Here is a 24,532-nt window from a genome sequence, read left to right as displayed (position 1 = left end):
CTATAACGCATCTCTTTCTCTCTAGAGCCATTACCTTTCACCATAGTTTATAGTTCAAAAAGCATGGTTTACTGTTTTGTTCAGAAAACTTGTATAAATATATATAATGTACAAAGATTATTGTGCCAATAGTATTTTGTGGGACGTAAACGGTAATTACAAACAATGGAAATAGTCATTTAGATCACAACTTTTTAAGTCATAACGGCAACCCCAGTGGGGAGATATACTTTTGGGCCTCTTAAATTTTTTAATTAATATATTATGTACTTTTATATAGAATAAGAACTTTGGGAATCTTAGATAATTTTTTCCCCTCTAATGGTGGTTTTTAATTTTGAGTCTCTTAATTTGAACTTTTTTTTTTTTTAAATAAAAAATTTAAATTAAAATATGAAATTATTGCACTTGAGATATATATTTATAAAATTATTGCATTTCATAATTTAAACATAGAAAACACTAAAACATAATAAAATAGAAGTACAATGCATAAAAAGGGAAAATGATTAATTGTATTATTGCAATTCATAAAAAGGAAAAAACAGAGTAACAACAAAATCACATGAACAAATTCATAAAAGAAAAAAAACAGAGTGTAAAAGAAGAGTTAAGAGGAAAAAGAAGAAGCAAGCGTGTCCTTGTCTCCTTGAGACATCGAAACTTTTTGATACAGTAAACATATTACATATAAATTCTAACAAGACATAATGAACATTATAATTTAAAAAAAAAACAAACAAACACTATATATTCTTACATATAATACAATGTATATATATATATATATATATATGGATAATTTTATACATTACTAATTTATAGTATTGATGAGATCATATAATTAGTAAGATTTTCAAAAAAAAAAAAAAATAATTCCACTTATACTCTAATTTAGGCATTTCTTTGCCATGTGTGAAATAGATTCCATCTTCTCTAGCATCCCAGAAGTTCTTTTTAGAATGAATGATGATACCACCACCTGCATATGCCTCAAACTCTGCATGAAACTTGTAATGAGGTCCTTGCCATAAGTAACAATCAAATGATGTTATCAGAAAACTTTCATAGAAACTAAAATCGTAGGTTTCTCCGGTACGCAAGAAATGGAAGCCTAGATCGTCGTCGACTGATTTACAATGAATCTTCAAGACGTTGTTTTGACCAAGGGAACTCTTGACGAATACGGTGCTTTTCTTCGGCCATTTAAATTTTGCGTCACTCAATCCTACACACAATCCAATAAAGAGCAGAAAACACAAGAGACGATTCATTGTGTGACTTTTTGAATTGGCCTTCCTTCTATACTTCTTTAGAATTTAGAAGTAATATGTATATAAGAAAGAGGGACAATGTTCTTTTTATACAAGTGTGTTACATGGTTATTCATTAAGTTTTGGTACTTCGTATCCATTAGATCTTAGATCGATACACACAGAGAGAGGTAGGTACGTAGGTAGGTAGATAGGTAGGTACAACTTACAAGCCAAGGAGTGTTGCAGAGACTATCTCAGGAGTACGGTTAAGCATGACGTGGATAACATCAGGCTCTTGAAAGCTGCCATAGACGAAAACATTGTGAAGCTGAGGAGAACTAGAGCTACTCATGTTTTTGTGTGTATCTTCTTCTCTGAAGCTGAGAAAATGTTATTTCTCTATAGCTTTTGAGTTTATAAACGTCAAATAAAGAATATAAACACGTAACTGGTGGAAGTGAAATATAATGATTAAATCTGTTGTTTATAATTATCCTGTATGAATTTTAACTAATTCTATATATTTTTTACTTTTGGAATTTTTTTTTTGTTTAGAGAATCTAGGAAACTCATAAATTAATAAATTTAATTGCATAATTTGTTAAGAATAAAATATATTCAAGTACGCAACAAGATCCAAATTAATTTGACCGATGATTTGTCAGAGTTTATAATTTGTTAAGAATAAAATATATTCAACAACCTGTCAGAGTTTATGATTTGTTAAGAATAAAAGATATTCAACAGTCTTTCACTAGAAACATTACAAGGAAGGAGGAATGGAGAGGAATGCAGAGAGGACAATTTGTGTTTGTCCACCGTTTTACATTATTGTAAGATTTTTTTTTTTTTTTGAAAAAGAACATTATTGTAAGATAATAATGACACTTTCATTTTAGTGTCCATTTTATTTTATCGTTCTATCTTGATTCCAAAGCAGAACCAAATTGAAACCACCAAAATTACAACAATATCAAACCAAAATATATGTCTTAATTTTTTTGATACAGTAAACATATTTGATATAAATTCTAACAAGATTTAATGAAAATTATAGTTTAGAAAGACAAAGAACACAAAGAGACATATTTCACTATATTTTCTTACATATAATAAATAAATATATATTTGGATAATTTTATAGAATTACTAATTTATAGTATTGATGGAACCATATATTTACATTAGGTTTTCCAAAAAAAAAAATATCTTATTTTTAACCAATTGTGTCATAAATTACCTTGAGACCAGATAAATTAATAATTTATAGGGATCATTAATTTATCTAGTATTTTACTGTAGATATTTTATTGTAATAGTAATAATCTTAACACCTCAAATCTTTCTATCATGTTCTTTCTCCGGTCCATCAAATAAATGGATTCAATTATTAGAAAATTCATATGTATTCTTTTAAGGTAGATATTTTAATTAGTAAAAAAATCAAGTATATCATGAGAAATCTCAATCTAGTCAAAATTTTAAATGTAGTTGACTATGAAATATATAAAAATATATTTACATATATATAGTAATTTATCAAGTTTTAATATATTGGTTGTATTAGAGCATCTCCAACCCCACTCTATTTTAGAGTCAAATCTCTATTATAGAGTAACATTTGCTCCAACCCTATTCGATATTTTACTCTAAAATAGAAAAAATGATAGGATTGCTCTATATTTTACTCTAAAATAGAGCAACTCTATTTTTACCTCTATTTTTTTACACTAACTCTATTTTAGAGTTGAAAATAGAGTAATACATTGGAGCAAAACAATGCTCTATTTTTGAGTTACTCTATTTTAAAGGAAAAAATAGAGATATACATTGGAGATGTTCTTAGAAGTTCTGAAGTGCTATTTTTCTTTATATACAAACTAGAACCATAATTAATGATAGTAACAAAAATAAATCAAGTGTTGACTGCTTTTGGATTTTCTCTTTAATGTATTGACAATAACCATGGTCTCAAAGTAGATATTTTAGTATTTAAAGTATAGTATTCAAATTTTGTATAAATTATTTAATTACACACTCAAATAGAGTAAAAAATTCGCCATTTATTATTAATTCAACTGTATTCTGAGATTTCTCAATCTAGCCAAAAATTTGAAAATATAGTTGACTATGCAACGTATAAAAAGGTATTGTTTCATTTGTATAAAGTTATTGTTTTATTATTATTATTAATTTCGATATATCTACAACTTTAAGAAAGAATATGAAATCTTGAAGTATATTTATATTATTACCTAAATCAAATAAAAATGTCTTAAAATTGCTAACTAGACAATGTATAGAAATATATATTTTAGAGATTCAAACTTACTATGCCAACGGGAGTTTGCGCGAAATTAACCGTAATTCAAAAAATATAAGGTAATGAAAGTTAAAGAGAATCTAAACACATAAGCTTAAAAATATATATGATTATTGGTGTAGTTGTGGTAAGATTTTCTACTCGTTTTTTTTACACAAATTCAATATAATTAAATACAATTGTGTCACCTTATACAAAGAAGTTGCATTAGAAACTATCATCTATCATCTTTCTTTCTCTCTAGATCTGTCAACTTTCACCATAGTTTATAGTTCAATGATTTTGAATATTTTTTAAACTCTAAATTGTTGTGGTAACTTTTCTGAGAAGGATCTGAAGACAAAAGCGACAGAAGAGGAAAACAAGAAATATAGATTAAGATGATTCAAGAATGAAGATTGTTGCGGATGAATGTGATGATTGGAAAGAGTGGTTGCCTACACTAGTATCCAATGCAAATATTGAGTTTTCTGAACCGACCAAGACAGACAAGCTGATACAAGAAAGAATATGTCTTGGTTTGCTTGTAAAATCTCGATTTTTGATTCGAAATGAATTTTGATCAAACACTTTCTTTTCCCATCATTCACATTCATCTATAACATATATACTCTTTTTTTCCACAATCTTGAATCTTCTTTAAACATACTCTTTTTTTCTTTCTCCACAATCTTTGCTGCTCTCATCTCCCAATTCTTATATGAAATGTTATTACAAATAGCCTATGATTGTTAGGTGTTTCAGTGATACAAAGTTGAGGGAACAATCAGCATTGTCATCATCAAAAGCTAAAAATTACTTTGATAGAGCAATGAATTGTAGTTTTTCATTTTATTTTTTATTTTTTTGGGCAAACACATGATTTCAATCATTCAAACCAAATCAAGGTACAAAGATGGAGATTCAAAGATTCCAAAGTTTAAAAGGTTAAAAAAGAAGGTATTCCCCGATACCATAAACAAGAAGATAAAAGACATCGAGATTAAACCCATGAGAGCTTTGAAACAAATGCTATGAAGCAAATAGGAACATGTGAGATCATGGAGGCTCGAATGATCATCATCGAAGGAATTGATGGATGACAAGATTGTCACGGTCAACAGACACTTAGACGTTCTAGAAGGAGCCAAAACCAAACAACTCGCTGAGACGAGGTACACTAATAGCGCAATGACAGAGGTTCCAGGGACCATGGTTTTAAGGTCCAGGGTAGGCGGATGTGAAGTCCAAATCAAAAGGTAGCTTCCGTTGGAGCGAGGGTAATCTTCAATCCATAGGATTCAAGGGATGACAGAGGTACTGAAGTAAATTGGCTTGAAGTCGTCGAGTGAGTGAGATGGATTGTAGGGCAATAGACCATATAACTTCAAGCCATGATCAATGGTCAATTAATAACCTAATGTGTACTCAACCACGATCTAGTGGAATCATTGTAATACTTTAGGATCGAATCCTCAGAGACCAAACAATTACACTATGAAATTATGAAGATTAAATATATATAGCTAAGACAAAAGAAGTTTGTGTTTGAAAGTCACTAATAGAAGTTGTAAATAAAAGAGTGTTAAAATCAATCACTAAAAAGCATTGGGCATAGCGAATTATCAGGAAATATGATAACAAATGCATATAATTAGATAGGGATGCATTAAACACCGTTCTCGAACTCAAATCACAGTTGTAAAGCTAACCCACTCTCGCAGCGTATCTAAGCAATGAATTTACTAAACCCTAAACTCTCGTTAACCAAGCAAGCATTAACAAGTTTGGGTTTGATTAGTTCACAAGGTTCCTTAACTTCAACTCTCGCTAAGGATCACTTGCTCACCTATGTTCTTTTTCAACAACTCAACAACACTTTTGGTGCCCCGATGGATTAAACCTAACATCTTAATCTAGATGATTAATATAGCTTAAGCATTAAGAACAACAATAGATGAAGAACAATAAGATCAATCCCTAATCTAACAAAACTAGCATCAATTAATCATAGAAACCCTTCTGAAACCCTAAACCCAATTGAGAAACTACTCAGACATGGAGAAACAGAAACAACAAATCAAAGATGAAGAAAACATAATTGAATTGCAAAAGAATAGAAAATAGGGTTTAGAAATCTTCTCCAAAGTGTCAAGAAGGATTAGAGATCTTCTCCCTTCAGCTCTCAATACAGAATAGTCTCAGAAAATAAAGCTTATGACCCTGGAGGCCGAGCCTTTAACATAAATATCAAAATAAAACCCCTAAAATCGGTTTACTTCAAAAAATGAAAAGTTGCTCCTGGTACGGGACTGGTCGATCCCGAATGAGGATCAGTCGATCCTGGATGTTTTTCCTGTGTTTGTTTCATCTACTTGCTAGTCCGATCAGTCTTCACCAAATTGGTTCCAGATGCGTGTTTTTATCCCCAAAACACTCAATTTCCTCCAAAGTAACCTAGAACCTGTACACACTCACAAAAAACTAAAAAGGACACACTTTGACTCAATAAAAGACTAAAAAAAAGGTAAAAACTATAGTTAAAACCCTATAAAATACAAATACATCAAGCCATTACAAACAGGCCTTCCAATAAAAACGAGAGCCAGAAGATGCCAATGATATATGTCAAACTATAAAAATACAGGTGGGTTCTGTCTCATTTGGAGCCCTCGGCCTAGGAGATTAAGAAATCCACACAAAGCATGTAGCCAATATGACAAAAGAAGATGCATAGCAGGCCTGGTTGATTTAGTTTTTAACAACACGAACAAAGTTAGGTTGAAGAAGGATGGGTTAAGCTTCGATTCCAAGCTCTTGAGGGTATGAGACATTTCCATTAAGAAGTTAAGTTACACATAAATAGGCAAGCTCTTGAGGGTATGAGACATTTCCATTAAGAAGTTAAGTTACACATAAATAGGTTCAGGAAACCGGGGGTATGGGATAAAGAATTGAATCTTTGACGCAATAACAAAAACCTAATAATATTTGAAAGGTTACATCAGAAAACCGAATCTAAAGGAATAAACTTCAAAGTCTCTTAATCAGTATATAACTATATTTACATATTTCAATTAATTTCTCTAAATCAGAAAAGCCTAAAAATAAACTTTTTGTTGAAAATTTTATATGCTTACTATATGTAATATACTTTTAACAAAACTGTTTACTTTCAATAAAAAGAAAAGGTATTTTTCACAAACCGAAAACATAATTTGACAATGATATCTAGTGGAATCAACGGAGTTACTAAGTTATTTGGATTGTTATTTTTCATAAATTATAGTAAATTTTTATGATGATTACTTGTATTCGCTATTTATTTTGAATTAGAGCAGGGATTAAAGATTAATCTTAGAAGAGGAGTTGCAATCCACATATATATCCTCTTTCCAAGTATTCAAATGTACGGAAAGCAAAAACTCATATCCATGTGGTCACATTGTAAATGAATATGCATCTAGAGGTAAATGATTCATAACCTAAACCAACATTGAGAATATTTCACCACATAAGAAACCAACATTTCTCTCTTCTCTTTCCTCCACCTCATCACTTTTTTTTTGATAAACCCTATCGGCTGATCCGGTCAGCTTCGGTAGAAACGCACGGAAATGCTTCAAAGTGGACTTCTCCCCGAAGGGTCACCACAATGTATGTCCCGAATTTGGAATGCTTTCCGACTAATGCCAAAAGTAGTCAGGCGGCCTGCATTTCTGACTACTAAGTAAACCAATTGGGCCAAGGCCCAACTGACAGACTTCCCACACAACTATGATTTTTGTTTCCAGGGTGGATCGAACCTAGGTTAGTTCCTTTCAACATTTCCCTAATTATCTCTTACCACTGGACCACAGCTGTGCGGGACCTCATCACTTTTTATTTTCAATATTTACCATATAATCCACATAATAAAAAAAACATTAAATCTAAAGTTAATGCATCAATTAATTCATTCATTTTTGTAATAATTTTTATTACTATTAAAAACAATAATTTAAACTAAAATATACACCAAAAAAAAATGAAAGAAAAAAACTTACTTGATATGTATATACTTAAGTGAAATGTATAAGATTACTTGAAATATAACATATTTAAGAAATCTTATTCTGAAAATCACACACTAAAAAACAAAATAGTGAAAATACTAAGAAGAAATTTGATAAAGCTATTTGTAATAAAAAAAACATTCTAATATTAGTGATCGATTGTAGAAGTTTAATTAAAAATTAAAGATAATTCTACTTTTAGTAAATACACATATTTAAAACTTAGAGTAATTCTTATGAGTTTGTAGATTTAGGAGAATCAATATAAAAGAACACTATATAGAAACATAGTAAACTATACATATTTTAGAGTAGCAAAAGTTATATATTTGAATATAATTTTTCTTTTGTCAAGGTAAAATAAAATGTAATATTTGATGTTATGAAACGACCCGACCCGTTTTTTATTTTAATAAACGTATAGTACAACATTGTTAAAGAAACTTCGCGACAAAAAAGTGGGTACATTCTCTAACATTTTTTTACATCTATATTAGTAAGTAATGATCACTCAGCCGATAAAAACAACATAGTATTGGAAGAAAAAAAAAAGATGAAAAATAGTTATGATATTTCTTTATAATCAATATATTATAGTGAAATAATAGAATGTGAAAAGAAAGTAGATGCAAAAGATATCCAGTGTATACCGAAAAAAAAATTATGAAAAAATGTTAAACGAAATAGATAATTTATATATCGATTAATAAAATAAATTTAACATTTGTATAGAATTATATTTTTAGTATTAAACAATTTTAATTATATTCAATGAATCGTATTAATAATAATAAATTATAGTTCTGCGCAATGCGCGGATTATAAATCTAGTATTGTATAAACCAAAGCGGTAACAATCGGAGAAGTCTTGGCCATAAAACTGGAAAATAATGACAGTGTTATTATTTTTTTAACCGGATATAGATGGTTAGCCTTAGCCAATTGAAATACTTCTTCAATGTATAGATTGTTGTTTTGACCAATAATGGTTTTATTTTATAAAATTAATAAAGTAAAATAAAATAATAAACTTAAAATTTTGAAGAGATAAATAATAGAATTTAAGAATAATATCTTATATACCCCAATAGAGAGAGGTAAGAAATCTTGTCCAGCCAGTAAGATAAAGTGTCAATTCTAATTATAGTTACATGATATATGGAAGATTTTTTGTTTTTGTTAACAAATATTATACAAAGAAGGAATTGTCCAAACTGTATATCTTGTTATATAAAGAAGGAAAATATATTTCTTGTTATATTTCTTTATTTCTTTAAATAATATACCAATAAAAATATTTAGTCCAAACCAAATATTTTCAAACTTGAATTAGATTTTACCCAAAACGATCTTTTTTGTTTTAAGTTTGTTCCTTTGCACATATTCTTCATAACCATTAAGCAAAGACTTCGTTTGTACCATTCAAAAGCTTATAATTGATTTGAAACTGGTTAACGAATAATTGGTTTGAAACTACTATAATGTTTCCTTGAGACTTGTAATATGTTAATATAAAATATCCAACATCGGAAAGATATGAAATGATTTAAGTAATATATAAAGGTTAGGGCATCTCCACTCAATGTCAATTGGTTTTGAGTTGGAAACCCACTGTAAAGCCCAAATTTAATATGGTATCAGAGCAGGCTGATTGTTGGGCCACCCCGTGGATGTTATTCCCTCATAGGCACACGTTTCAGATGGTCATGAGGGGAAATATTAATATAAAATATCTCACATCAGAAAGCTGTGAAATGATTCAAGTAATATATTAAGGGTTAGGGTCTTTCCGCTTATTGCCAATTGGTTTTGAGTTGGAATTCCAATGTAAAGCCCAAATTTAATACAATAAAGAAATATTGATAAAATAAAAATGTTTTATAAAATAATCTTTCACCCAAATCAGTGATGAAAAATACCATAACATATTGTCAAAATTTTATTTCTTATCCCATATAAGCATTATATAAATAGGGAGCTAGCATAGAAAAGAAAATAGAAACCAAAGTCCTCTTAGTACTTGAGACCAAGAGTGAGTTCAAGAGACATGTCTTCTTCACCATTTGCACCATCCCCAGAAGCAATGACATCATTGTCTCTGTTTTCATTTCTTCCCACCTGCCATAAAATATACATCTATATAATTCATATGCATCGAATCCACAAGTTGATGAAAATGAATACTTTATAAGGTAAGAAATGCAAAAGAATAAAAAAGGAAAAAATACCCTTGAAGATTGATAGAGAGACTTGCAAGATACTTCCGTTGGGGTTACCTTCTTAGTACTATCCAATTGTAGCATAGAAGAAATTGAAAAAGATAGTTGACTAAAAAATTACCAAAAAAAATAATTATGCAATAACCCAATTTAATTACTTTTGTTGATTTTGGACAGCATCTCGAACACATTCATAGATCTCAAGGTACTGTTGAGACTGCCTCTGATTCATGTTCTGTCAACAATGTCACGTATGCACTGGACGGACGATCGTCATCAGCTTTTTGTTGAAGCTGTTGAATTTCTTGGTGGGGAAAGAAGTAAGCGATTTTCTTTAAATCTAAAAAAAAGTCGATTCCTCTGTAGTAAAACAGAGTATCCCAAAATTTCGTCATCAAATCAACCGTCTCTTTCATTAAGATATCTCCCCTCGCATTATTTTTGATGATTATATCTTATCCATGATCAAATTTCCTGTATATATCATTTTTAGATTCATTATAGTTAATATTCTTGATTGCAGCGGCAACACCTAAGAAAATTTTGAACTATATGGGTGAAGCAGACCTTACTTTATCACAAATTAAAAGCCATCTCCAGGTCCTTATGATTCCTACATACATGATTTGTGATAATTTGTAAAATACATATGCTTGTGATTAATTTGAATAAAATTTTTACTATCAATGTAAACTCTTAGCTAATTTTATGTTTTGTTTATAAAAGGTATTGTATATATATAATATTGTTATGATTAAAATATTCATATATAATTCCCAAAGAAAAATAAATTCAATGTTTATTATTTCTTAGTTGTCACTTGTAATTTCTTATTTAATTATTTCTCCAAACAAGGAAATACAAATTTGCACATTTTCTTAAAGATATATTTTATGACAGCTCTGAGTTGTCTTTTATCTAATAATAATATGATGTATGGTAGGATTTATACTTTTCAAATCAAAATTAATATTATCAGATTTATCTTCTTTTTATATTCTAATATAGATTTATATTTATGTAATAATTTTTTTATATTCAGAACTCATTTATGGCATAAGCCTTGTTGTTTATTATCATTATTTTGAACAAAATGATATTAATAATTTAAAAAACATCCAAAAAAATAACACACACACACACACATATATATATATATATATATATATATAATCAAGAAGCAATAAACCAATCTCATTAATCAAATAACTAATAAACTAATAAATGATACCAATAACCATCAACTCAGTAATATCAAGAAGCAATAAACCATCATCCTAACATCATTTTAATGATCCACTCTAGCAACCTAATGGAAACCAGACAACAACACATCAACGAACCATTAGAACATCCTCCTCTTTATCGTCTTGATTCTGCGGTCACACTTTACATTTATCTGCACCACAAACAAACAATTGATGCAAGAGTATTATCACAAATATTCAAGGAGGCAATCCTCCCAGATACTGGATTATACACACACGTAATTGAAATCTCCGATCAACAAACAACAAGTAACTCAATCAAACCATGCAACAAATAAAAGTAAATCATTGCTAAAGGATGGTGTCGAAAGGATGGTGTCGACCGACACCCTCTTAATGAAGGTTGGTGCGGACCGACACCTGCTTGACTTCTCCGGAAAAATCTTAGTAAACTATATAATTATTAATATAAAAATAGTTTGTTTTGGGTGGGATCGAATCCTGTTTTTTATGAATGTAGGGATTAAGCTAATGGGTTGGTGTGTTGTGGCCAATGGTTAGAAGAAAAAAAATAGTTTTTTGGGTGATTCGTTTAATGGAAGTCGTAAAATCTAATTTTTATGTATATGAAGAAAAAAAAATTGTTTCTAAGAAATTGAATTACAAAAAGGCTACGTTAACCTATTGCGACAATGTATTAAAAACAAAAAAAAACAAAAAAAAAAAACTCAAAGACACGAGTTAAAATAGGTCAAAGTCAAAGACACGAGTAAGCACCTTCTTCATAAATCTCTCTCTGGTTACTTTGCGAAGAAAACAAAAGGAGCAATTTTGAAGAAGCCATGTCCGCTTTGTCTGTGATCGAACAACGACTGTTAAAGTGGAACAAACTCGGGTCTTTATTACCCAAACCAAACAAACCTCTTATCCCCATTGGTCGTCTTAACGAGCTTTTAAAAGTATGTGCTAATTCAAGCTATCTAAGAACTGGCGAATCGATTCACGCTCATTTGATTGTCACGAACCAATCATCTCGAGGTGAGGACTCGTTTCAGATCAATTCTCTGATTAATCTCTACGTGAAATGCGGAGAAAACGTTCGTGCACGCAAGTTGTTCGATTTAATGCCTGATAGAAATGTTGTTTCTTGGTGTGCGATGATGAAGGGTTATCAAAATTCTGGGTTTGATTTCGAAGTTTTGAAGCTTTTTAAAAGTATGTTTTTTTCTGGTGAATCGAGGCCTAATGAGTTTGTAGCTACTGTAGTTTTAAAGTCTTGTTCAACCTCCGGGAGGATTGAAGAAGGTAAACAGTTACATTGTTATTTTCTTAAATGTGGTTTGATCTCTCATGAGTATGTACGGAATACTCTTGTCTACATGTATTCTTTGTGTTCGGGAACCAGAGAGGCTTTTCGAATTTTGGATCATCTTCCTTATTGTGATCTTTCTGTGTTTAGTTCGGCTCTTAGTGGTTATTTAGAGCGTGGTGCTTTTAAAGAAGGGGCTGATGTTTTGAGAAGGATGGCTAAGGAGGATTTGGTTTGGGACAACATCACGTATTTGTCTACTTTACGGCTCTGTTCCAATCTCAGAGATTTGGATTTGGCTCGGCAGATTCATAGCCGAATGGTACGGTTTGGTTTCAACACTGAAGTTGAGGCAAGTGGTGCACTCATTAATATGTATGGAAAATGTGGTAAAGTCATCTATGCTCAGAAAGTTTACGACGACACACATGCTCGAAATATTGTCTTGAGTACAACGATCATGGATGCTTACTTCCAGGATAAGTCTTTCGAGGAGGTTCTGAATCTGTTTGCGAAGATGGGAACTAAAGATGTTCCTCCTAATGAGTACACTTTTGCCATTGTGTTGAATTCTATTGCAGAGCTGTCGCTTCTAAAACAAGGTGATCTTATTCATGGTCTTGTTCTGAAATCTGGTTATAGGAACCATTTAATGGTTGGGAATGCACTGGTTAACATGTACGCTAAAAGTGGCAGCATTGAGGATGCAAGGAAAACATTCTCAGGCATTGCCTTTAAGGATATTGTTACTTGGAACACATTGATATGTGGATTCTCACATCATGGATTGGGGAAGGAAGCGCTTGAAGCCTTTGATAGAATGATGTATGCAGGAGAGTTGCCCAACCGCATAACTTTTATTGGTATTTTGCAGGCTTGTAGCCATACTGGTTTTGTGGAGCAAGGGCTTTATTACTTTGACCAGCTAATGAAGCAATTTAATGTTCAGCCTGATCTACAGCATTATACATGCATTGTTGGACTTTTGAGCAAGGCTGGATTGTTCAAGAGGGCTGAAATTTTCATGAGAACAGCTCCAATTGAATGGGACGTTGTTGCATGGAGAGCTTTGTTGAATGCTTGTTATGTTCGTCGGAATTACAGTTTAGGAAAGCAGGTAGCAGAATATGCCATTGAGAAGCATCCAAAAGATTCAGGAGTTTACATACTGTTATCTAATATCCATGCCAGGTCAAGGGAGTGGGAAGACGTGGCGAAAGTGCGTTCTTTGATGAATAAAAGAGGTGTTAAGAAGGAGCCTGGAGTAAGCTGGATAGGGATACGTAATCAAACCCATGTGTTTCTTGCAGAGGAAAACCAACACCCGGAGATTGATCTGATTTATGCAAAGGTGAAGGAAGTTTTGTCAAAGATTAGGCCATTAGGGTATTCGCCTGATGTTGCTGGAGATTTCCATGATGTAGATGAAGAGCAGAGAGAAGATCACCTCTCTTATCATAGTGAGAAGCTAGCTGTGGCATACGGTCTGATGAAAACGCCAGAGAACTCACCATTGTACGTTACTAAAAACGTGAGGATATGTGATGATTGTCACTCTGCAATTAAGCTTATCTCCAAGGTCTCAAAACGATACATAGTTATCAGAGATTCCAACCGGTTCCATCATTTCCGTGATGGTAAGTGTTCTTGTTGTGATTACTGGTGAAGGTTTTGAATCGAAAGCTGATTAGTGTGACGGAGACCTCTTGCTTTCTCTATTGCGGCCTCATCATAAGTAGTGATAAAATAAGTTGCTATTCATTTCTTGAGATCTCTAATCATCAATTTGTAGGTGTAAATAGTGTCTAACAGTTCGGTTTTTGTTAGGCTTAGCCTCTATGTTTTGGCAGATTATTCATGTCTGTGACAATTGTTTCCAAACTCATTGGTTTTTAGGGGGCTTTTGATACGAAAGTTTAGAAATTTATACATGGTTCTGAGACAACAATATTAACAGACACAATCTCAAAGCATGCATAAAGAAAAGAAGTGATACGACTTCAGCAGAAGTTGTTCTCCATGAATTTCACAAATCCATAGAAATCGATTCTTCCGTCTTTATTTCCATCGAATGATCTAATCATTCTCTTGCAACTCTCAAGGTTAGATCCTTGCTTGAAGCCAAGGACAGTCAAAACTCTTTGCAAATCTATTGGATGGATAAACCCATCTCTGTTTTCATCAAAGACATCAAAAGCTTGTTTCACTTCCTCCAAGCTTGGCTCTTTCTCTTCAAAAATATTGGAAAGATCCTCGGAACTGTATCGTTTTTGAAGTCCCTCGCTTCCTGGATAGGCGAGAAGTCCTAAACTCTTCATCACCATCACTACATCTTCTCTGAAAAGACCGTCATCTTCGCGTTTGATCGAAGTTTGGAACTCGAGATCTTTGATCTTCTTCTCGGAAACACATTGCTGGTGGTGCTGAAGAAGAGGCCAGAACCTTGAGAAAAAAGTCTGAGCAAAAGAAACCCATCTGAAAAAACTGATGAGGAAGAAGTTGATCAGACCAAACAAAGGGAAAGAAAAAGAAGAGGACTGATCGCATTTAGAGAGTGAACTCTTCTTCTCCATGGTTATAAAGCTATATAACTGGTTCTCAGTCATAACTTGATGTTAAAGTTATATTTTTGATAAAACTAAACTAGGCAAATGAATGAATCACAAAGTAGTAAATGTTAAGGAGTAGATGTGGGAGATATGAGTTTGTTTCATATCATGATATGAGTTATATATATATATATATATATATATATATATATATACATGATGAATAAGTCAATGTGGACAGAGTTTTGGTGGATGAGGCAAAAGAGAGGAAGTTGCAGTTGGAAAGGGAAAGGGGAAACTTACAAAGAGACTTTAGTGGTAAGGATATGAATAAATTATGAGGAAATTTCTTGTGCACTACTTATATGATGGAGGAGCTGTTTTTTTGTACTTATATGATGGGAAGCTTGGTCAGATTACTATTAAATTGTATTATTTACACCTAATGTGTGGTATTAGAATTAAGGTTTTGATTGGTGACCCTTACATTAACTGTAAAGCTTAAAATTATGTCATATGTCTTATATAATACGGTTAATGATTTCTAGACGTATAATTAGTTTTCTAATCAGTTATATGTAGACCAAATCAACATATTTTTGTTCATGATTTGAATTGTCAAGTCGTGTGGTTCAGTTTATTCTCTTGCTGTAACTAGTCTTGCAAAATTTTATACCAAAATTTCATATGTGGATATTTTACTTTGTTCTATACCCGAAAATATTCACTTTTTTTTTGTTTTTTTTTTTTGGTCAAACCCAAAAATATTCACATGTAACGATTTTTTATAAAAAATTTGCCAAGACTATTTAGACAGAGACCCACGTAGACTAAGGAAATCATAAAAGCAAATGAAAATTTGCTATAGCTTGATTTCCACAATTAAAGTAATCGTTTTCTTGCCATTTATCCGTGACTTGTTTTGACCAAAGTAATCAATTAAATGATGACTAATTGATACTCCTACTTATGAAGAAAATCAAAGTATTTGAAACAGAGACTTATAAACTTGGGTTGACTTTTAGTATAACTTGAAAATGTATTTGGAGTTGAGCTTGTATTAACCGCTCATGCTAAAGGCATGCTTGGAGCAGTTAAGAAAGCTAAAGAAATTTTGAAAACGACTTCTTATGCCTACATGCTCCAACACTATGACAATTTTTGTGAATCCAAAGATTCATTACGAGATAATTAGTCCTCAGATTTGGAATGATACAAAGAGCAAGGTAGGTATATTTGTTGTTGGAATTAGAATTGGCGGAACTATCATCAATAATCATAATTCACAGGTTATTGGTGTAAAATCCACCAAAAACGGCATACTTTCAGGTAGTAAAGCGGGACCTCACAAGATTCAAGAAGTTGGATTTGGATTTATACCTAAGAATCTGGATCCAAAAATTGTGGATGAAGTCATTTCAAGTGAGGAAGCTATATAAACCACAAAGCAACTAGCTCTTTAGGAATGGTGATTTAGTCTTAAAATCATATATAATAGAAAATATGTATTTGGTCTTAAAATTATGTATTTATCGCGTTATCTCTCTATTGTTCAATGTACAAAATAAACACATATTCTATATAATATGATTTAAAGACTAAATGATCAATCATCATATTTTTGGCATGTAATGTTTTAGAAGGTTTTTGATTGTTTGACAAATAGTGTCAGTTAAACATTTTATGTCTTAAGACGTTTTAAAACAAACTTCTCAACATACCAAAAAACCAAAAAAAATATTTTATTCTAATACCGTTTTATGGGCCTTTAACACAAATTTTTAATCTTTTTATTTTTATAGAAAATAATTATCAACAAAATTTAATTTAAAAACTTTTATTTACTTCCTATAAACATAAATAATCGCATTGTTTGCCATTAAGCCTTGTATTTTTACATTAAAATGGTATCATATACTACTTTGATTTCAAATAATCCAGTAGAATTACATGTAAAACAAATTGAGTAGAATTACATGTAAAACAAATTGATTAACTAAATATGACAAGTATGAATTTGTAAAAAAAATGGATTATTAACCAAGAGAGTAAAAGCTCAAACTTCATGTTTAATAAAATATGATGTGTTTTCATAACATATGGAGGATGAAAACGGTTCTACCTGATGGGCTCATGTTTTAATTAGGCAATTTGAAGCTCTTTTGAATGTTGGAGGGAAATGGATATGGACGAGTACCTGTTAGTGGATGATCTTATTGAACTTACAACAAGAAAGACACGTGATGTTTATGTTTTCCAGTTCCATAAATTTTGATAAAGAGTAGATCTATTAATTTATTTTTAAGTGAGAATGACCAAGATTCCAATCAAACAAAAAAAGAGATATTTAAAATTATCGGATACATGTATTTAGATTTTTAAAGTCAAAATATTTGAATATTTTTTATGTATAAATTTATTAAAATAATAGATAAGATTTGTTCATATATAAACATATTATAATAATGAAAAGAATAATGTATTACTGAATATAAAGTATATAATCATATATTGAAATATTGGTGTATGTTTTTAGAATAAACCTAGTAAATATGTCTTCAACTAATTTTTTTAATTAATTTGAAATTTTTCTATCAGAACTAAATTTTCAAAATTTTAAAAAGTACATTTAGTATTATTTTAATATTATTAGCTATTTTTGGCGATTCTAGATGTGGGTGATTTGCCCATTTGGGGGGGTTTGAATAAGGCAAACACGAAATAATGTCACAATTGCAACTAATCTTTCCTTAGTAAATTTCCTTGAAACTGGAATTGAACAAGGTAGGTAGCGGCTTTCTTTTTCTTTTGGCGTTTTTCACAAACTTTTCTACTAATTTGCTTATTTTATCAAATCAAAACGTTGATTCATTGGTTGTTTTGGTCAATATGAGATTTTCTAATATAGCTGACTCTGTCAATCCATTCACATTCAGTACTGGTTCTTTATCAAATTATATTTTTGTTCAGCTTGCGATATCTTCTCTTCATACTTCACGCATCTACACATTGCTTATGTTGTCAATAGAGTCTTCCCATTTTTGCATCAACCAAATTTTAACCCATTAACTTGCAGTGAAGTGAATAAGAGGGTGTTACGTTATTTGCTTGGTAATCGCGACTGCGGCTTGCTTATTCAAGACAACAGCTACCATTACAAGATAAAAAGCTAAGAATTCGGCTCCTATAAGTAGTAGCTTTGTTTTGAAATCGTCTGTGAGCATATATACAAAGACATGATCGGCATAAATTAGATTCGTAGCTTACCAAACAAAGATGAATTTGTGTGGAAAATAAGTTATTTCTTGCAAGATTTATTTAACTACAGTTTTTGGGGTTTTCCATATATGATACAACAAACTTTTCACTCTGCAACCCAAAAAAGAACTACTTCTCCCTCGCTATGTCAACCATTATACATATACACACATACCTGTGTATATATATTTTTATATATAGAGCTATATGTACAAAATGACTCACCTGCTTTCTTGGAACACAAGACTGAACCCAAAAACAATCAAATCAGCTTCTTAATTTCATCTTTCCTTTTATGATGTCTCATGGAAGTTTGTTGACCTTGAAAGAGCAGCAGGATTCGCTTGCAACTCCAGTCTTCTTCCCGGAAGCTTTCCTTCAGAAAGACTGCTTTTTTCTTTGGTTGATGATCTGAAAGCTCCGAAAGTGTCTGCGTTTTCGTCTTTTTTGATCCCTAATGTCTCCCAGATGGAACTTTTAGCAGCTTCCTCTGGATCATCGACTCTCAGCGTCTTGGGAACCCACAAACATCTCTCGGGTTTGCTTTTCTCTCTACCAAGTGACTCAGTTTCTTTACAAGCTTCAGCAGCGTTCTCGTCACGTGAATGTTTACCTAGTGTTGGAGAATTTGGACTGGAGCCAGATGGTGAATTAGGTTGCGGCATCCAGGTGAAACTGTTCCATGCCCCTGGTGAAACTCCCGGGCAGCTCCAGTAAGCAGGTGGAGGGTAAAACGGTACAACCGTCCATGAAACTCCGTTCCACGCATACGGCCAAGCTGGTGGTGGTCCAGGGAAGCATGGAACTTTTGGCAATGGGCTGATTGTTCCAGCCTCTTCATTTGGCAATGGGTTTAAAGGAACCGTAATCTTCAAACCTTCATTAGGTTCTTGCAATGTGGTTTGTGTTTTCAGCATTGACTTCTCAACAAGATTCAAACCAGAAGCCATGGACTCACAGAGTACTGAATCAGAGCCAAAAGTGAGAAGGTTCGCACCATTAGGATGTTGAAGATCGGTTCTTGCCGCCTTCTGCAAAGCTTCCGCAGATGTTATGCTAACATGACGGTTATAATGAGAAGCAGGACTCTTGTTCTTGCGTCTCCCTGCACCAACCGGAACATTCCTCATCGTTCCACCAGCTGTCCAATATCTCTGACATTTCTTGCAGAAATGACGAGGTTGGTTAACATTATAGTTGTTGTAGTAACAGAACTTGGTTTCCATGCTGTTACATCGCGGACACGGCAGAATCTTGTCAGGTTTCTTTAACTTCGCCTCTTGAGAGCAAGCAGTAGTAGTACCACCACCCGTCTCATTCGGTGACGACTCTTCATTCGTCTTTGCAGCCTTTGTTGTTTCTGTTTTGTCAGTCACACCTGATGTTGCAGTAACCGCATTAGATTCATGCTTCAATGACTCTTCCTGACACTCATTATCTTTTTCTTCCTGGATTTCCTGAGAACAACATAAAAACAGATTCACAATGATATTCACAAGAACCAGTCAAAGAATTCATTGTTCTGTATCTTACTTAATCAAACAAACAACAAAACAGAAGCTAAAACTAGAAGCATCAAACGATGTATCATGAAACTTATGGTTTTAGGTATCAAAGACTTAAGCAAGTTTAAAGCATCAACAAAATCAGAAAAGCTTATTTGTTAATCTAGTGGTTTAGATTGGAATAAACCCTCAAAGTTCTTCAACAATTCAAGATGAAGAACTTGACTCAACGAAAGAAACAGAACAGATTGAGATCTCGAAACACTTATTGATTAAAAAAAAAAAAAAAAAACTAATTTGAGAATCTAAGATTTACAATTTTTGTCAATCCCCAAAAAGTGGTGAAAACCTAGTTCAACATAAACATACCAAAACCAAACCTTTTCCCAAAAAAAAAGCTACGGATTTGGACCAATCTAAGATCAACCCATAAATCATTTCCATTAAACAACAAATCATGGGTAATCAGCAAAATCAATAAAGGAAACGATTCACAAATCACAAAATGACAAAAAAAAAAAAAAAAAAAAGCTAACCTTTTTATCACTCTCGCTCTCTCCTCCTCCTTCACCTAAACCAGAATCACCCATCTCATCATTATCATCATCATCTCCGGTACACGAATCTGATAAACGAACAAGAGGATTCTGATCTTGATTCTCGGTAAAGATAGAACAAGAAGAATCAACAACAACAACACCAAGCTCAGGTAAAGGAATCGTCTTCCCAAACAGCTTAATCGCCGGATCAGCCATATTTTTTTCTCACTTCTTCTTCTTCTTCTCCAGCGAGAAAAAAGCGGAAACTTTTCGAGAAGAAAATAAAAAAGTTACAATTTTTATTTGTGGAAAGAGAGAAAGAGAGAGAGAGAGAGAGAGAGGACAGTCTTGTGGTTTTCGGTGGTTGTCTGAGTATTTCTCGGATTTGTTTATTTTGTGTCTGCGAGAGAGAGAGAAAAGAAAAAAGATTACACTTTTTTGTTTTTTTTGGTGTGATCTTTCGAATTGTGCAACCTTTTGATTCGCCAATAGTGCCACGTCATTACACGTGAGGCTTCTCAGCCACAAGTTTTATACTTTTGTTTTTGTGGACTTTTTTGTGTTGTTTTTTAATTTAAAAGGTTTTCTCTTTTTCGTCTCGTTTTGGCTTTCTTTTTGTTTTCCTTTTCAAGCTGGTCAGCAACTTTTTTTTTCTTTTACTCTTTCTTCATTTTACAGTTTTGTACTTTTTTTTTTGTTATTTTGTCACCTTTTCTCCATTTACAGTTTTGTAATTTTTTATTTTATTAACTAAATTTTATTATGAAAACTAAAAAGAAATACACATTCAAATTATATGAGCGGGCGAACCAAAAAAATAAATATAAAGTATATAAAAACTAATTAAAATTATAAAAAATACGTGAAGTGATCTTGGTGTAGTGGCCAATGTTAAGTCCTTAATGCACAAGACACCATCATACCTATGATCGAGTTCTGTTTCCTAAGAATGTAAGGATTTGATTAATGAACCGGTACATTATAGCCCAATGCTTAACAAAAACTATAAAAGATACAAAATTATAAAAGAGCAAATGTCATAGAAAAAATGTAACCTAAACCGTATACTTGAACAAAGATACTAAAGACTTTCACAAATCTTTTTTGATAATATTAATTAAATCTGATAAACAAATTAGTAGCAAATCGTCATGGTCATGGAGGAAAGTAGAAACTCACCACGACCACAGATACAAATACAAACTACCATCACACTTCAATTCACCAACCACAAGACATCTCCAAAATCAACTGTTTTAAAAATCTTGTTAAATTTTAATTCAGTTTATATTTGGTCCAATAGTTAACTAAAGACCATTTTGTGCTTCATTTTGAAAAGAATTAAGTAGTACTAGTTATAACAACTATAGACTTTTATAAACTATATTCAAATGGATTGTTATTGAATAATATTTTGAAATAGTTTTAAGATGTTAGACCTAAATGTTCCTCTCATTTACATTCCAATTAGCAAAGCAAACGGTAAATCAAATAAGTAAAAAACCAATCTGGATTTTTACTATTTTTGAAGTAATTATTTTTCTCTATTAGTGGCTTAGACTGGTTTTTATAAAAATTGGAAATTTTTGTATATATAGTATTATTTTCATAACGCATTTTTATTTAACAGAAAAGTTATAATTTAAAAGATTTTCAATAGGTATCAGAACAACTTATCAACATTCAATCAAAATTATATAAATAACTTATCTAAACTCAAATCATCTAAATTTTGTTTAAATGTTAATACACCCTTAAAGTAATTTCTTTACTGGAAAAAGGAGAGAATATTTTTTAAAGCGACAAAGTATTTAGTGGAACTTCAGTTTTTTTTGTTTCACTTTTTTTTTTTTGCCTTTGTCTGGTCATGAAATCCTTTTAACATATCGGAGATACATGGCTGTAATAAGTCGATGTTAGAAGTCGTGGACTCGTGGTTACTAATCAACGCCAAGTCGATTTTGGAAAAGTGCAACTATGTGGATAAGTATTTGAACGCCAACTCGAATTGCAAAAAAGTGCAATTATGTGGATAAGTATATATATGGCACCTTTATTTCAGACCACCCCAAATCTCAAATATATAATAAAGACTCTTTTTTCCTTTCGATTTCACATTTAATAATATATCCATCCCACTTGGAGGCACGACTGATAAAAAAAGATTCTTAAGAAAATCATATTTTATCATTTTCCGACTGTTGTTCCCCCGACCTGAAGAAACGTTTATTCAGTTTTCTATTTCATTTCTTTTATAATATAAAAGTGATGTCCATATATCTATCACATGACTATGTTTTTTTCTACTAACTAGTCTTTTCCAAGCCCATTGTGTATATATTATCAAATGAGTTGTGAATATATTATCAAATGAGTTGTGAACTTTTCTGTTGAATGAAACTGGCTAGATTCATAATTATATTAAAGAGACACTTGATGACAAAGATTGTGGAAAATCATAAAAACTGTTACAACGCCGGAACCGGTAGAAATACATTGGGGACAGAAAAGAAGATATGTGACATATATAGTGTCAATTGATTAGCCTCTGAAAAGAGGGCTAACTATTTAACACCTCTCAACATCGGCTGAAATAAGAAGAATACCTAAACGGTCATCGCCAGTCATCATCCACCGCTTACACTTCCAAGTTCGAACCGTGTACGGATGACTATGGACATTAATTTCTTAGTCCTGACCAAAATAAAAACCAAATAATCAAGAAAATTTTGGGCCTTGAAGATCCATCACAAATACTATATCTCGAGCTAGATACAACTCTTACGGTCAATACTCGAACCAATTTGGTTTAGTAGTAAGAATCTGACCACTGAGACCTATCATCTTTTTTTTTTTTTTAAATAGGAAGTGAATATCATTTAGAATGAAGAGTTGAGGTTTTAGAAGCTTAACCTAAACATGTAGACGTAGCCAAGAAAAAAGATATAAAAAGAAAACCAAAGCTCACCTGGATCCAGTTCCAAATTTGAACACTAAAGCCGCATCTCAACTCTCAAGGGAGACCTATCTTCTTTGCAGGAAGCCTTTTGTATTTCTAGCTACTTCTGTAGTTTTATTTTAAAAATGTTCGTATGGCATGACACTATGAACATAAAAATATATGTACAAATAAAATTTTCTACCTTTTTGATTAGTATATATATACACGCTCCGATCAAACAAGTCTAGATGGATTCGACAACATTTTATGTAACAACACATTAGATAAATAGTAGAACAATGGAGTTTAATACAAATAGTCTAAATTACAAGGAAAATACAGAATAGATACTTACTTAATACACACCAAACACACAGAAGAAACAAAATGTGAAAATGAATTAAGCGGTCATGCAACCAACACCATATCGAGTGGTCGGGAAAACAAGAAACAAAGCACTACAAACAATTCCGACCATTAATGGAAAGCTCTCCATAACTTGATCCATCTCTTTCTCTTTCCCCGGAAACAAACATCCCGTAACTCTTCGGTCCGAGAACGCAATCGCCATAAACACCAAAACACTCATCACCGCATGGACAAAGTCATTAACCTTCAACTTATACCTATCATCACTCACCGGAATCTCCGCCTCCGCGATCACATCCCCTTCTCCAAACTCCGGAGGCGGCGGTTTCATAAACACCGCGAGTCCACGTGGCGTCACGAACCCGTAGTAGATCTTCCCATCGGAGGCTTTGAAACTGTCGGTGAAATGAAAGAAGAAGCAAGACATCGCGCAAAGAAGCAAGAGGAGATGGATCATGAGGGTGTTGATTCCGTTACAGTCTCCGTCACGGTAGATCGACGGGAGAACCATCTCGAACATCAAGAGTGTTCCTGTCGGAAGGAAGTTGACGAGCATTGATGTTTTCGAAACCGTCTTTTGAACTCCTTGTGCCACCATGCGACGTTTTCGGCCTCTTCCTCCTCCGGCAGTGGCTCCTGCCGGGAGTGTAGGGAGTGAAGAGATTGAGACGGGTTTTGGTGAACGAGACGGTGGTGATGGTGATGGTTTCTTCGGCGGGGTCGCCGACGTGTAAACTCTGATCCCGACGCTTTCCTCTGTTCTCTCCATTTTAGTCGTGTGTGATAAAACTGTTTTTCGTCTCTTGCGTGAAATGGTTTAATGACGAATGAGAGCTTTGTATTTGTTTCGAAAATCACGGCGGTTATTGACGGTTATAGAGTTTCATCGGACGACGGTTTATGTGGATTTGGATTTTGTTTTGCTTTTTCTCTCATGAAAAAAAAACAACGTGGAAATTAGTGTATATGGGCTTTAAATCCATGCATTGGCCCAAAACCAATAAATGTTTATTGGTGTAATT

At 32.4% G+C, this 24,532-nt stretch overlaps 1 protein-coding gene and 4 pseudogenes across 5 annotated transcripts; 1 reads left to right on the top strand and 4 right to left on the bottom strand.

The window, feature by feature from the left end:
- Positions 1-615: 615 nt before the first annotated feature.
- LOC104719609 (S-protein homolog 9 pseudogene) lies at positions 616-1,366 on the bottom strand (annotated as a pseudogene). The gene has a single exon (XR_015568055.1). The product of XR_015568055.1 is annotated as an S-protein homolog 9 pseudogene (transcript).
- A 10,516-nt stretch (positions 1,367-11,882) lies between these two features.
- Positions 11,883-14,276, top strand: LOC104719611 (pentatricopeptide repeat-containing protein At5g39680 pseudogene; annotated as a pseudogene). Its single transcript, XR_015569047.1, has one exon. The product of XR_015569047.1 is annotated as a pentatricopeptide repeat-containing protein At5g39680 pseudogene (transcript).
- On the bottom strand, positions 14,251-15,052 carry LOC104719612 (putative calcium-binding protein CML46 pseudogene; annotated as a pseudogene). Its single transcript, XR_015569048.1, has one exon. The product of XR_015569048.1 is annotated as a putative calcium-binding protein CML46 pseudogene (transcript).
- A 3,127-nt stretch (positions 15,053-18,179) lies between these two features.
- On the bottom strand, positions 18,180-20,701 carry LOC104719613 (cyclic dof factor 2). Its single transcript, XM_010437565.3, has 2 exons — positions 20,198-20,701; positions 18,180-19,613 (listed from the first exon to the last, which is right to left on the bottom strand). The coding sequence occupies exons 1-2, from the start codon at positions 20,414-20,416 to the stop codon at positions 18,450-18,452; spliced, it is 1,383 nt and encodes a 460-aa protein (XP_010435867.1). The 5' UTR covers positions 20,417-20,701; the 3' UTR covers positions 18,180-18,449.
- Positions 20,702-23,404: 2,703 nt separating this feature from the next.
- LOC147937299 (protein DMP9 pseudogene) lies at positions 23,405-24,328 on the bottom strand (annotated as a pseudogene). Its single transcript, XR_015569110.1, has one exon. The product of XR_015569110.1 is annotated as a protein DMP9 pseudogene (transcript).
- Between the last annotated feature and the right edge of the window lie 204 nt (positions 24,329-24,532).

This window comes from Camelina sativa, chromosome 10 (assembly GCF_030686135.1).
Source record: "Camelina sativa cultivar CO46 ecotype springtype chromosome 10, ASM3068613v1".
Taxonomy (NCBI): Eukaryota; Viridiplantae; Streptophyta; class Magnoliopsida; order Brassicales; family Brassicaceae; genus Camelina; species Camelina sativa.
Note: the sequence above shows the minus strand (reverse complement) of the source record. Positions and strands in the feature narration are given on the sequence as shown.